Raw genomic sequence first — 12,638 nt, forward strand, 5'->3', positions numbered from 1 at the left:
CAAAACCAACAACTACCATGAATTCTAGCGAATGAATGTTTTCTTCGATTCAAACTACACATCATGGCTGGTTGGCTGGTGTTTTTTTTTTGAAAATAATACGCAGTTATTGGCTGAAATTCACCAATAAAATGATGGTAATCACCATTTTTTTTTGTTAGTTTTTCTGGATTCTATTGTTCGAAAAATATTATTGTCTATAGAATAATATGATATGATGCAATACAATGTAATCGTACTTGATCATTTTGTTTTTTTTGTTCATTTGGTGGCAAATGTTCTTCATTGAAACTCGAATTGCAAAATATTGCACCATTAAATTGTACCGGAATAAAACAAAAAAAACATTTGAAATGTAATGGTTAATGGGAAGTTTTTTTCGGAATATTCTTGTTTTACATTACAAAAAAAAACATTGCGTGTCCAAATAATAAAAATTCTTGTCTGGAAAATTATTGCGTTTTTCGAAAATTAAAAGGTTTTTTATTTTTATTTTTATTTTGGTTGATAATATTGGCGATAGTGAAGATAATTTGGAATAACAATTTTCGTTCGTTTTGTTTTCGTAATCATTCTTCATTACGATAACCATACGAGCAAGATAGTAACCAGAAACCCCCCGAATAACAACAAAATCTTCAAACTTGTTGAATTTCTTTTTCGATTTCAATATCGCCAATAGCAATCATTATTATTTTTTGACAGAATGATTGATATGTATCCAGTATTAGATTTATAACAACAAAATTTGAAATTACGAAATGAAAAAACAGGTTCATTACACTAATCACCATCATCATATTAGTGCAAAAGGGGTTTGCTTTCATTTCATTTCATTTCTGTCTTTCGAAATTTCTTTCAATTTTGATTCGGGTTGGCCAGCCAAAAAAAACGAAAAATCAGAAAATATTTAATGCAAAGTGAAAGTGTTATTCTGCATTGGTGGTGGTGGTTGACCTTTTTTTTTTCTTCCAATTTGAAATTCAGAAAAAAAATGATGATGATGATCATTATCATCATTGACATTGATGGTGAAAAGAAAAAAAATTGAAGGTCAAAATATTGCTAATGGCTGCTGCTACGCTATTATTGATGTAACAAAAATTCTTCCGATAAAAAGAAGGAGCCAATATCGATTGACCAATTCATTCATTCATTCATCAATGTCAATCATGATATCAATGGATTCCACACACACATACAATTATATAACAACAATGAAATTATCCAGACTTTTTTCTTTTCTTTTTTTCGTTTGTTTGATTCAATAAGCCAAAAAAGAAAGAAAGACAGAAAATGTCCTTGAATTGGCCACCAAAAAACACAATGATCATTGTGATGAGAGAAGCGAGAATTTGAAATGTCTGCCTGTATCGAGAATCAAAAATTATTCCCAAATATATTCAGAATGTCTGTGTGTCTGGATTCCATCGAATGTTGAACGAAACGAAACGAAACGAAAAAAATGGCCAGGAGGAGCTGAATTGTTCTGGACTACAAAAATTCAACGAGAACAAAAAAAAGAAAGAAAAAAAGAATGATTATGAAATTTGCAACAAGAATTAATGATTTTGTATAACATTGTAACATTTGTTGAATATTTTTGTTTTTTAAAAAAAAGGTGATGGACATTATCATCATCAAAAGATCGTTGTTTTTCTTCTTCATGAACGAAATTATCGTCATGGTCAGCCAACTTGAAAGATTTTTTTTTCAAAAAAAACCAGAATTGTTAATGACCATGTAGCCAACAAAACCGAATCAATGTTGTTGTTGCTGTGTGTATCTTGCTGGCTATAGCAAACATTTCAACAAACAAAACAAAACAATAAGTTTGCCTTGAAAATATCAGGTTTTTTTCCGAATGAAATGTATGTTTGATAATTTCTGCTTACTCGTTGAATTCAATTGATGAAATATGAACAAGTGAAAAGTGAAAATGATGATCATCATAACCAAAAATTATTTCATATTTTAGCCCTTTTTCTTCTTCTGACATTACAAAGAATGAAGAATCCACCATGGTTTGAAGACGTCTGGGCGTACAATCATCATCATTATTAATTTCTGGTTTTTCGCTGACGGCCAACAATGGCAATCATTGTTTGATCCACCACCATCAATTGCCAATTCTGATGGACAGACAAAAATAAAAGTTGTTGAACTTTTTAAAATCCATTGTAAATAATGAGAAGAAGAAGGGTTGGTTGGTTGGTTGGTTGGCAACCATTATACGTAGGTTTTATTTTTTTTTGTTTAGGATCGTGATTATCCTTATTATGATGATGATGATGATGATAATGTTGTTGAAACAATGGACAAAAGAATTTTATTTTTTCAATCGAATTGTTGATTATCATTAAAAATTCGTGATGGCAAATGTTTTACAATAATCATCATCAATCGAAGAAAAAAAAATTCGAAATTCTTCGAAAATAGATTTCCGAGAAAATTTTTTTTCATCTGATTTTTTTCAACTCAATTTTCGAAAAGTTTCCACATGTGCAATTTTTTCGTTTTGAAAAAAAATGGAAAATAAATTTTTTGGTCTTTTTGGAAATGATTCGAATGAAAAAGAATCAAATTCAATCATTGAAAATAATGAAGAATTATGTGATATTATCGATAAACCAAATCACGAATCATTGGTTAATCGTTTTGTCGAAGAAATAAACACAAAACAAGAAAGAAAAAAACGAAAAAATTGTTCCATCTGTCAGATTAGTGTACATAAATATGTTTGTCCACGATGTTCAATCAAAACTTGTTCGGTAAAATGTTCAAAAAAACATAAAGAAACTACTGGATGTTCGGCAATTCGTGATCAACTTTCATTTGTTCCATTAAAACATTATAACGAAAGTCATCTGAATTCAGGTGAATTTCTTTTTCCTTTATGATTCTTATCTTAATTAATGTTTTCATTGGAACAGATTTTAGCTTTATCGAAAAAGGATCCGAATATATACAAAATTTGAATCGTATTGTTGAGAATAATCCAAAAAGAGATTTATCTACGGTATGAAATTTGAACAAAATTTTTTACTCATATTTCATAATTTTCATATTTCTATATAGTGGGTAATACGTTTTTCGCAAGAATGTCAAAAACGACGAATTCAATATGAAAAAATGCCCATTGCATTTAAACGTTCACGTTCAAATAGATCTATCTATTTATATAAGGAAAAAACTATCTATTGGGATATTGATTTTATTTTTCCGAATTGTCGTTTGAAAATTGAACCAAAAAATTCAAACGAACAAAATTATCGACCGCTTTGTTTCAAACTGAATAGAATTTCCGAAAATGGTCGTTTGATTGATATAGTCAAAGATATTATTGAACAGCCAACCACCATAATCAACAACAACAACAACAATGATGATAATGATTTGAATCAAATTGAAGAATTTGATTTTTCACCATATCAACAACAAGGCCAACAACAATATCAAATATTATTAAAACATAAATCAGGACGATATTATTATCGTCTGCAAAATGAATGGACATTGAAAAGAAATTTAGAAGATAAAATTATTGTTGAATATCCAATTTTGGTTATTGTTTTACAAGAATTTCTAAATAATTATCCAGAATTGTGATCATTGATAAAATTTTTTTAATTCTTTATTGAAAAGTCAAAAAACACAAACAAACAAAAATGTAATCTTATATTAATAATTGTGTAACAATACAGGTGACAATAACATTGATATTATTCATTGATACGATCCAAATAAACTTTCATTTGTGATTGTGAAAGAAATATTCGACAAATTGGACAAAAATTATTACTTTTCAATGATTGTATAATACAATTTTGATGAAAAATATGTCCACATGGTAATTGTTCCATTGGTGGTTCCATTTTATCTTGACAAATGACACACATTTCGGCTGGTTTTATTGGAATCGATCCAGTTGATGATGATGAAGTGCTACAATTTCCACGATTTGAATATCGATGACTTGATTCTTCATTGTTTTCGGAGAATAATTTCGGAATAAGAAATGCACCTGCAGCACCGATCGCCGCACCAAGTACAAATAATAAAGATGATGAACTACCTTTATTATTTCGTTGATTTTGATTGCTCATTTTTTCTTCGGAATCGCTTTTTTTGACTTAGAATCTCCTTAAGAATTAGTCGATTCTGTTTACATTCTTTGGTTGTTAATTCTGTATATATATGAGTCATGTATTTTGAACACTATTTCAACATCAATGAACCTAGATGAGTTATTTACGGTATGTACAGACATTCGAATTTGGGCAAAAAAATTGTCAAGATCCTCAACATTGTGTTTTTTGTCTGTGTGATATGATGAAAGAATTGAAAATGACTGAAAACAACATTCGACAATATTTCGATTTTCAACAATTATTGAAACAATTTTTTCTTAAAAATCAATGTGTTTCTACAGCTCAATTAGATTGTTGGCTCAATCGTAAGTATTCTAATATTTCCAGAATTTATTTGTTTCATTTTTAATCGATTAATTGTTTTAAAGGAATCAAAGAAAAACTTCAACATAATGAACAAAATGATCGTATTGATAGAGAATTAGCTATTATAAATGCAAATCAAACATTACGTTCATATGGATTTGCTATTAAAAAAGTTTTCTGTAAATCATCCGATGAAACATTCTATACATTGATCAATGAAACTGAAGATGCTTTAACTGCCAAATCAATGTGGACACGAAATGAAAATTCATTTTACTATCTGTTAGTTGATGCAATTGTCAAATCATTTTTGCAAATCGATGACAACGATGATAATGATGGTTTCAATTTGAATGAACATTTAGCAATTGGAATGACATCGGCAAACAATGTGGCACGAAATACAAATATAACAATCATTTTGGGTGAGAAAATTCTTAAAAATTGGATCAATCAATATTGGTTTAAGAAAATTGATCGAGGTAGTAAAATAACATTAGGTGTTCGAACATTAACACAAAAAAGTGGCTATCTAATACGTAAATATAATCTATCTGCTTGTAAACATTGTGGCCTTGTTTGTTTTTATGGCTCAAAATGTACAAAATGTAATGTTTGTTGGCATGAAAAATGTTTACAATCATCCAACAACAACACTTGTTCATCATGTAACCAACCATTATCCATCAATCAAATTTGTAAATGATAACATTTGATATTTAAAAAAAATGATTAAAAATTTATTAATTTTTCAAATGAAATTAATTTCGGGCCAAAAAGAAAGAAAGCAAAAGTATCAATTTATTTTTTTAAATTTTTCGATAATACATGTGCATCTGGTGGTTCGATACGTTTGTAATAATTTTTCCTGGTTTCAATAATTTCAAAACCAAATTTTTGATAAAATTCAATAGCATCTTCATTGTTGATTTGGACATGCAAAAAAATGCTATCAAAATTTGAATCTTTTTGTGAAACATAATCAAGAATATGTTCAACCATTTTAGTACCAATACCAAGTCGTCGATATGATGCTAAACATCCTAATGTCATTATATACAGACGTCGAGTATTAGGTTCGGATGTATCAACACGGCAACAAACAGCACCAACCATAATATCATTATAGTATGCTAAAACATGCAGAAAAAAAACACAAAACATCATTATTTCATTAGAATCATCGATTGAAAAACAAACAAATCAATATACCTAATTTGGCTAATGGACCGGATTCTAAAACATCTTTATAGAATTTGGCATTATAGCTGACCGGAAAAATGACCTGATTTAAACGGCGTAATAATTTTATGTTATGTGGTGTAACATCACCAAGCTCAATGATACCAGGACGTCTTTTATTTTTTCGAAAAGAAAAAAAAATTTGGTTATAAATTGGAAATTGAAGGAAAAGAAATGACAAAAACAATACCTTTTCCTAACCAAACCATTCATTGCATTCGAATTATTTTCATCAATTTTTTCATCATGAGATAATTTATCATCATCATGATCATCATTATTTTTGGACATTGTTTTGACAGTCATTTGTTTTAGGGATGGATTTTTTTGTTTATTAATTTAATGAAATTTCTTTTGAAAAAAGAATCACAAGAAAAAAAACATGTGAATTTTGGTAATTACAAACATTAATGATACATTTGGTTGAAAGCAAAACACGTCTGTTTTGCTTTTTCTTTTTGGTGCTCTCAAACATGCGCGCTTTATTATTCGATAAGGTGTGACGAAGCTTTTTTTGCTTTCGTTCGAATAACATTTCTGGGGAAATTTCTCGATGACGACAGCAAAAAATTTTTTTGTTTTTTCTGTTTTTTGATTTCCTTAAAATATAAATGACCCATTAAGATCAATAACATCGATCATCGATAAAATATATTTTGAATCATGGTAGATGCTGCAACACGTAAATCATTGGGACAAATTCCATTACTTAAAACAAAAGCAGGACCACGTGATAAAGAATTATGGCCACAAAGATTAAAAGAAGAATTACAAGCATTAATAGAGGTTTGTTGTTGATGATTTTTTGTTTTTTTGCTGAAGAAAGAATCATTAATCATTTCAATTCATTAAATATATAGTATGTTAAAAAGAATAAAGAAAATGATAATGATTGGTTTCGTTTGGAATCCAATTCCGATGGTACAAAATGGTTTGGAAAATGTTGGTATATTTATAAATTGATCAAATATGAATTTGATATTGAATTTGATGTAAGTGTTGAACTGTTACAATTGATTTTATTTTTACATGATTTATTTTCCATTACATAGATTCCCGTTACATATCCAACAACATCACCGGAAATTGCATTACCCGAATTGGATGGAAAAACAGCCAAAATGTATCGTGGTGGAAAAATTTGTACAAGTGATCATTTTAAACCACTTTGGGCAAGAAATGTTGGCAAATTTGGTATTGCTCATGCAATGGCACTTGGTGTATGTTATTCCATTCATTCATTCATTCATATCTTTTTCACCCTAAAATAATTTCAATTTCAGTTAGGTCCATGGCTTGCTGTTGAAATACCCGATCTTGTCGATAAAGGAATTGTCAAGGAGAAAAATAGCTGAAACCAAAAAAACAATGATTGAGAAAAAAAATTTATTTCTTTCATTTTGTTTTCCTGATTCGGTTGTTTATTATTTTTTTTTATACAAAGTTATATTTGTTTTGTGTTTTTAAAGAAATATCCAAAAAAAAATTGATGAAAGTGTAGTTTGAGTAAAATGAATGAATTGATGATTGAATGTAATTTGTTTATGTAAATGAATATGCCTTTTTGTTTGTTTTGTTTTGTTTCAAGGAAAAGAAAAAATCACATTTGTGGTAATTGATCAATAGGTGTAACAAATTTAAAATCCGGTGGAAAAAGTTTTACTGCATCTTTAATCATTAATTTATATGATTGTCGTATGGTAACATCAGCAACACCGGCAATATCACCAATTTCTTTTTGTGATTTTTTATCAGCCGATGCTTGTGATGCCATATAAATAGCAGCAGCTGCAACCGATATTGGACTACGACCAGGTACCATATCCAATTCGACTGCTTTTCGTGCGATATATGTTGCCGCACGTTGTACAGCATTCGATAACCCTAGGTTCGAACAAAATCTTGACATAAAATCTCCCGTAGTAATGAGATCAACAGAAGTTTCTAATGCTTTCAATATAAGTTTAAAACAACGGCCAATCTCTTTTTTTGAAACATTTGAAACAGCACAAATTTCTTTGAATGTTCGTGGTACACCTTCTTGGCGACAGGCAATATAAAGACAAGCCGATGCAATAGCTTCATTACTTCGTCCTTTTAATGTACGGCCATCATGTACTTGTTTGAATAATAGATTAGCACGATCAACAATTGTTTTAGTAAGATTAATTTTATCGGACATGCTACTAATTTCTTTGAATGTATTTACTAATGCACGATCTGAACTGCTCATCTGTTTACGATTAAAATATTTTGGTTGACCACTTTCATCGAATGCAGCATTCGAACTACTACGGCCAATCATTGTTGTCAGATCTGAACCTTCCAATAATGGATTTTCCGCTGCACCAACACGTGATGGATCCGATGTTGCTTTATCATTACTAAATGTACGCCATTCTGATCCAACATCAACAACACGATCACCAACAACTAGTCCACATTCTGGACAAACTAAATCACCTGCACGATAATCTTCAATCAATGCTGCATCTGGATGTGATGGACAAGATACTTTATTCGTACGAGACATTTTTTTTCCTCTTTCAAATGTTGTTTATTTATTTATTTATAAAATGAGATAACCTAAAGAAACAAACAAAAAAATTGTCATTTACTCAAAACAAACAAAACAAAAAAAATGATGATACGGTGATCAGATGATGGATCGAGATGTTTTGTTTACACAGTGTTCAGTGTTGACAATACGAACAACATGTTATGTATAAATTCAGCAATTTTTTTTCTCTTTGAAGAATATGAATTTCAAAAAAATTCCCAAATAAAAATTCAGTTTTAGGTAAAAAAAATTTCATTTATTTTCAAATAAAGCGCCAAAATTTCATGTAGAGAAGAGAAGAGAAGAAAAAAAACACTCTCTAATATAAATATAACCTAATTAGCTTTTTTTTATAAAAAAAAAACAAACAAACATTTTTTTAAAGACCATCAAATTCATCAAAATCATCAACATTATCAACATCATCATCTTGATCACCTTCAATTGTATTCATATCAACACGATAACGTAATAAACCACCAATACCACCAAAACCTTTAACAAATTGTGATCCTTCTTGTGAACGATCAGTAACAATTTCTAAAGTGGCCCCAAAATTTTTATAATTATTTGCTAACCATTCTAATAATGGTACAGATTCAATTAATTCCAATTCAACACCAGTTTGATTGTCAGTAAAATGTGATTTATCTTTTTCCTGTTCAGGTGTTAGATGTAAAATTTTTTCCTCGCTTGTTTGTGGATTTTTCAATTGATAACGTGTTATGTTTAAATTTTCCCAACAAATCAATATTTCAACGGCACCCATTTCTAATGCTTTCAATGTATCAACAACACCGAAACAATATTTTCCCGTATCTTGATAGATTTCTTCAAAATATTTACCTTTAAAGTTAGAAAATTAAAAGTAATTATTAAATTAATAAAGTTAAACATATGAATCATATTTACTGATAAGTTTTTTCTCCTGAATAAATTTAACATTGGTCAGAATTTCTGTTGATAATTCGATTGCCTGATTGAAACCATTTTCACCACCATAAGAAACATCAACTAATTTTAAAATTTTTGCTTGCAATCTCTATAATAACATTTGGGAAAAATATTTTAGCAATAAAATAAAACAGAACAGAAAAAAATAAGGAATAATTACCGGATCAAACATATCAGATTGAGCAAGCTCGGTTTTAAAATCGGCTGAACCGGCCAATATAAGTCCAGAAATATTCGGTTTATCATTTGTTATGAATAATTGTGTTGCAACTTCGGCTACTTTACGTACATAATTATGACGTTTTTCCATTCGAAGACGAGCAAAACGAAGCGCTGATTGACCACCACGACCTATAGATTTTAAATTGAATTGAAATAAATTAGGTAAATCTCGTGTGTTTTGTTTAGAATCATAAAAAACGGATTTTACCATGTTTTTTAGGCAAATCGACAGGAAATTTATGTAAAACTTCACGCGTATTTCCTTGCAATGTACCGAACAATGCACCATTACCATCCATAACAATAAAACCGAATTTATTATCATCGGCAAGTAAGGCTGATAATGCTTCAGTATGGAATTTATTATCACAAAGATATAGCGATGTATTGATCGGTTTGAATGGTTCAAAATCGATATTCACTTTTTTTTCTTTGCCTTCATCGGTTACAATCGTACCGCAATAAATTACTAAACCATTTGGTGGAACTTTTGTATAAAGTTTTAAACGTTGTTGTACGGATGTTATAGCTCCAAGTACGGATAAACGATTTACTCGACTTTTAATATTGGATGCTGTACCAAATTCATCGGCCAACATTTTTGATACACGTGATATTTGATCTTTTGGTGGAATAATTAACGATATCATTGATGTTCCATTCCTGGGTGAAAACAAACAAAACAAAAGAAAAAAAAACGGATTTTAAAAAATTAAAATTTCAATCAAAATTCATTCACCCTTACCCTCTGGCTGCTTCAAGACTTTTGATTAATTTTTTTACTTTCCATATTTGTACATTACGATCGGCACTAGCTTCATCGACCGACATTTTTTCAAATGAAAATTATTGTCTGTTTTTTTTATAGCAACGATTTTTTGATCACGATAATTTATTAATTGAATAGCAATCGATTGCCTATATTGATTATTCGAGTTTGATTTGACTTTGAAACAATGATGATGATGATTTTGTTCAGTTTATTTTTTATGAAATTTGAATCAACAACAAATAAAATTCCGGAATATTTGATCCCGTGGACATTAAATTAAAAAAAGAAAAGAAAAAAGATTTTGGGAAATAAACACACGAGACAACGAGATAAAATGCGTGCATACCACCACACACATCATACACAAAAAAATTGCATGCAAAGAATTTGCCACACGGACAAAAAAAAAGTGTGTTTATCGGCAGTGTGATGATGGTGGTGGTGGCGGCGTCGTTGTTGTGTAAAAATAGCTTACTGTCAGGCTAAAAATGTGTGTGTATTGTGTGTCTATTGCTTGACCAAAAGACGATGTTTAAGCGCACTATATAAACACAGCGCTGCACAATTAGCTCGAAAAAGAAAAGTTTCCAGGAAATATTTCGCATGTCGTTTATGAATATTCCATTTGATTTGATTGTAAACAAAAAAAACAAAAACAATCCAAAGACGCAATCAATTTTTCTCGACATTTTTTTTTGGTTTTGGAAAATGTCGAAAATGAATTATCAAATTCTCTTTTGAATAATCGAAATTTCTTAAATTTTCAAGTTTTTACCACATATTTTTTGGTTCAAATTTTCAATACAATGGCACTTGGTTTTTATACAACAGCATTCGGAATTGTAACCGGAATATTAATTTATTGTTATTATTATTGGGATAATAATAATCAACAAGAAAATCCACATGGCAGCCATAATAATTATAATCAAAATAAAAAATCCAATCAAGGCAACTCATCAACAACAAAAATACCACCAAAACCATCTGATATATGTATAATTTGTTCAGAATTATTACAATCACCATTAGAACAATTACCATGTCAACATTTATTTCATCAAAAATGTTTATCACAATGGTTTGAATTTGATGCAAAAATTAATTATCGTTGTCCACTTTGTCGTTATCAATTGAATCAAGCTGAATATAATGTTTACCGTAAACGATTATGAAATGAAATAAGAGATCCTGATTTGAAATTCTTTTTCCATCCATTTTTTTTCGTTGTTGCTCAATGAATAATATAAAATGCTTCCAATGAATGTAATTGTAATTGTAATTGTAATTTAATATTTGTTTTTAATGTGATTGAAATGAAAAAACTTGTCAATTCTAAACTAACCCTCAATAATAATAATAATAATTTTTAAACTCATTTTGACATAATTTTAAATTTCGACACTAGATGGCAATGACAGTTCTTTTAAAAATGAAATAAAATAAAAATTTTTCGATTTTGATGCAAAACGAATTGAAGAATTTTTTCGATGTGAATTTTTTCAATGGTCAGACAAGTTTCAAATAACGAAATGTTTCTTTTACATAATTACGCATAAACTTTTTTTCCACAAGAACACCTATATCAATTAATACCCGGATAATTTGTTTCGGGTTTTTCGAGAATGGTGTGGATCGCGATCAAACGAAACAAAAAACAAAACAAAAAAAAAAAATCAATTCGAACGAATCGGGCGAACGTTCGATTTTTTTTTCGTTGCATTATTTGTGGATGGACAGACTTACGAACGATCGTTCGATTTTATCGTTGTTTCGTTTGATTTTTTTTTCTACAAAAAAAAAACTTCATGAACGAAACGATTCACCGTGCCCATCAACAACAACGACGAAAAAAGAAAAAAAGAAAAATTTTCCGAAAGGCAAATTGGTTTGGTCGGTTTTATAAACTGGGTGAATAGAAGTGAATAGCCATTATATACCCACCAACCAACCAAATGTGAAAAAGATTTTCATTTTTTTTGCGGCAACCAATAGACAATTATATCGTTCACAATTCATCAATCTAATATCTTCAATCAGTCACTACCTGCATCAATTTGATCAACATGGTATCGACCCTATTGCCTCGAAACATTTCGAACGATATTGATGTTGATGATGATGGTGGTGATGATGATAATGATCCATTCACAATTCAAGGAAAAAAAATTCTTTTCACAATTGATTGTTGTAGTGGTGGTTTTCAACATTGAATAGGTCGTCGTCGTCGGCAAAAAAAAGCTTATATACTCAATACATGTGTGTTGTATACAATAGTGTGTGTGTGTATATATGGTATGTGATGTGTTAACAAAGATCCGACCCGATTGATATATTATAAAACTTGTATATATCGGGCTGCCGATAACCATGGCCAAAGAAGCAGCAGCTGCTGCTGTTGCTGTCATTTCATTCATTTTATGCATATAAT

The 12,638-nt window shown here is 29.7% G+C and overlaps 6 protein-coding genes across 6 annotated transcripts; 3 read left to right on the top strand and 3 right to left on the bottom strand.

The window, feature by feature from the left end:
* Positions 1–2,393: 2,393 nt before the first annotated feature.
* Positions 2,394–3,773, top strand: LOC113799801 (box C/D snoRNA protein 1-like). Its single transcript, XM_027350497.2, has 3 exons — positions 2,394–2,877; positions 2,934–3,019; positions 3,079–3,773. The coding sequence occupies exons 1-3, from the start codon at positions 2,529–2,531 to the stop codon at positions 3,607–3,609; spliced, it is 966 nt and encodes a 321-aa protein (XP_027206298.2). The 5' UTR covers positions 2,394–2,528; the 3' UTR covers positions 3,610–3,773.
* A 469-nt stretch (positions 3,774–4,242) lies between these two features.
* LOC113799803 (uncharacterized) lies at positions 4,243–5,218 on the top strand. The gene is made up of 2 exons (XM_027350499.2): positions 4,243–4,456; positions 4,520–5,218. Exons 1-2 carry the CDS (start codon positions 4,243–4,245, stop codon positions 5,161–5,163), a joined length of 858 nt encoding a protein of 285 aa, XP_027206300.2. The 3' UTR covers positions 5,164–5,218.
* LOC113799805 (N-alpha-acetyltransferase 50-like) lies at positions 5,176–6,125 on the bottom strand. The gene is made up of 3 exons (XM_027350500.2): positions 5,890–6,125; positions 5,670–5,812; positions 5,176–5,590 (listed from the first exon to the last, which is right to left on the bottom strand). The coding sequence occupies exons 1-3, from the start codon at positions 6,003–6,005 to the stop codon at positions 5,259–5,261; spliced, it is 591 nt and encodes a 196-aa protein (XP_027206301.1). The 5' UTR covers positions 6,006–6,125; the 3' UTR covers positions 5,176–5,258.
* Positions 6,126–6,236: 111 nt separating this feature from the next.
* Positions 6,237–7,231, top strand: Ufc1 (Ubiquitin-fold modifier conjugating enzyme 1). The gene is made up of 4 exons (XM_027350501.2): positions 6,237–6,485; positions 6,560–6,691; positions 6,752–6,919; positions 6,983–7,231. Exons 1-4 carry the CDS (start codon positions 6,363–6,365, stop codon positions 7,052–7,054), a joined length of 495 nt encoding a protein of 164 aa, XP_027206302.1. The 5' UTR covers positions 6,237–6,362; the 3' UTR covers positions 7,055–7,231.
* TfIIB (transcription factor IIB) lies at positions 7,069–8,363 on the bottom strand. Its single transcript, XM_027350498.2, has one exon. The coding sequence runs from the start codon at positions 8,230–8,232 to the stop codon at positions 7,300–7,302; it is 933 nt and encodes a 310-aa protein (XP_027206299.2). The 5' UTR covers positions 8,233–8,363; the 3' UTR covers positions 7,069–7,299.
* A 125-nt stretch (positions 8,364–8,488) lies between these two features.
* Positions 8,489–10,523, bottom strand: eRF1 (eukaryotic release factor 1). The gene is made up of 5 exons (XM_027350506.2): positions 10,181–10,523; positions 9,644–10,098; positions 9,374–9,564; positions 9,172–9,301; positions 8,489–9,105 (listed from the first exon to the last, which is right to left on the bottom strand). The coding sequence occupies exons 1-5, from the start codon at positions 10,264–10,266 to the stop codon at positions 8,639–8,641; spliced, it is 1,329 nt and encodes a 442-aa protein (XP_027206307.2). The 5' UTR covers positions 10,267–10,523; the 3' UTR covers positions 8,489–8,638.
* Positions 10,524–12,638: the final 2,115 nt, after the last annotated feature.

This window comes from Dermatophagoides pteronyssinus, unplaced genomic scaffold (assembly GCF_027571235.1).
Source record: "Dermatophagoides pteronyssinus isolate colony J.1.1.1.1 unplaced genomic scaffold, Derpt_VIB-CSIC_2022.12 sq0006, whole genome shotgun sequence".
NCBI lineage: Eukaryota > Metazoa > Arthropoda > Arachnida > Sarcoptiformes > Pyroglyphidae > Dermatophagoides > Dermatophagoides pteronyssinus.

Excerpts from the sequence above, each read along its gene's own strand:
- TfIIB (XM_027350498.2), bottom strand. The coding sequence starts at position 8,232 with ATGTCTCGTACGAATAAAGTATCTTGTCCATCACATCCAGATGCAGCA.
- Ufc1 (XM_027350501.2), top strand. The coding sequence starts at position 6,363 with ATGGTAGATGCTGCAACACGTAAATCATTGGGACAAATTCCATTACTT. Across the intron at positions 6,486-6,559 it reads AATTACAAGCATTAATAGAG|TATGTTAAAAAGAATAAAGA; the intron begins GTTTGTTGTTGA and ends TTAAATATATAG. Across the intron at positions 6,692-6,751 it reads AATTTGATATTGAATTTGAT|ATTCCCGTTACATATCCAAC; the intron begins GTAAGTGTTGAA and ends TCCATTACATAG.
- LOC113799805 (XM_027350500.2), bottom strand. The coding sequence starts at position 6,005 with ATGACTGTCAAAACAATGTCCAAAAATAATGATGATCATGATGATGAT. Across the intron at positions 5,813-5,889 it reads AATGGTTTGGTTAGGAAAAG|ACGTCCTGGTATCATTGAGC; the intron begins GTATTGTTTTTG and ends AAAAAATAAAAG. Across the intron at positions 5,591-5,669 it reads CGGTCCATTAGCCAAATTAG|CATACTATAATGATATTATG; the intron begins GTATATTGATTT and ends TGCATGTTTTAG.
- LOC113799801 (XM_027350497.2), top strand. The coding sequence starts at position 2,529 with ATGGAAAATAAATTTTTTGGTCTTTTTGGAAATGATTCGAATGAAAAA. Across the intron at positions 2,878-2,933 it reads CGAAAGTCATCTGAATTCAG|ATTTTAGCTTTATCGAAAAA; the intron begins GTGAATTTCTTT and ends TCATTGGAACAG. Across the intron at positions 3,020-3,078 it reads CAAAAAGAGATTTATCTACG|TGGGTAATACGTTTTTCGCA; the intron begins GTATGAAATTTG and ends ATTTCTATATAG.
- eRF1 (XM_027350506.2), bottom strand. The coding sequence starts at position 10,266 with ATGTCGGTCGATGAAGCTAGTGCCGATCGTAATGTACAAATATGGAAA. Across the intron at positions 9,565-9,643 it reads CGATTTGCCTAAAAAACATG|GTCGTGGTGGTCAATCAGCG; the intron begins GTAAAATCCGTT and ends TAAAATCTATAG. Across the intron at positions 9,302-9,373 it reads AATCTGATATGTTTGATCCG|AGATTGCAAGCAAAAATTTT; the intron begins GTAATTATTCCT and ends ATGTTATTATAG.
- LOC113799803 (XM_027350499.2), top strand. The coding sequence starts at position 4,243 with ATGAGTTATTTACGGTATGTACAGACATTCGAATTTGGGCAAAAAAAT. Across the intron at positions 4,457-4,519 it reads ATTAGATTGTTGGCTCAATC|GAATCAAAGAAAAACTTCAA; the intron begins GTAAGTATTCTA and ends ATTGTTTTAAAG.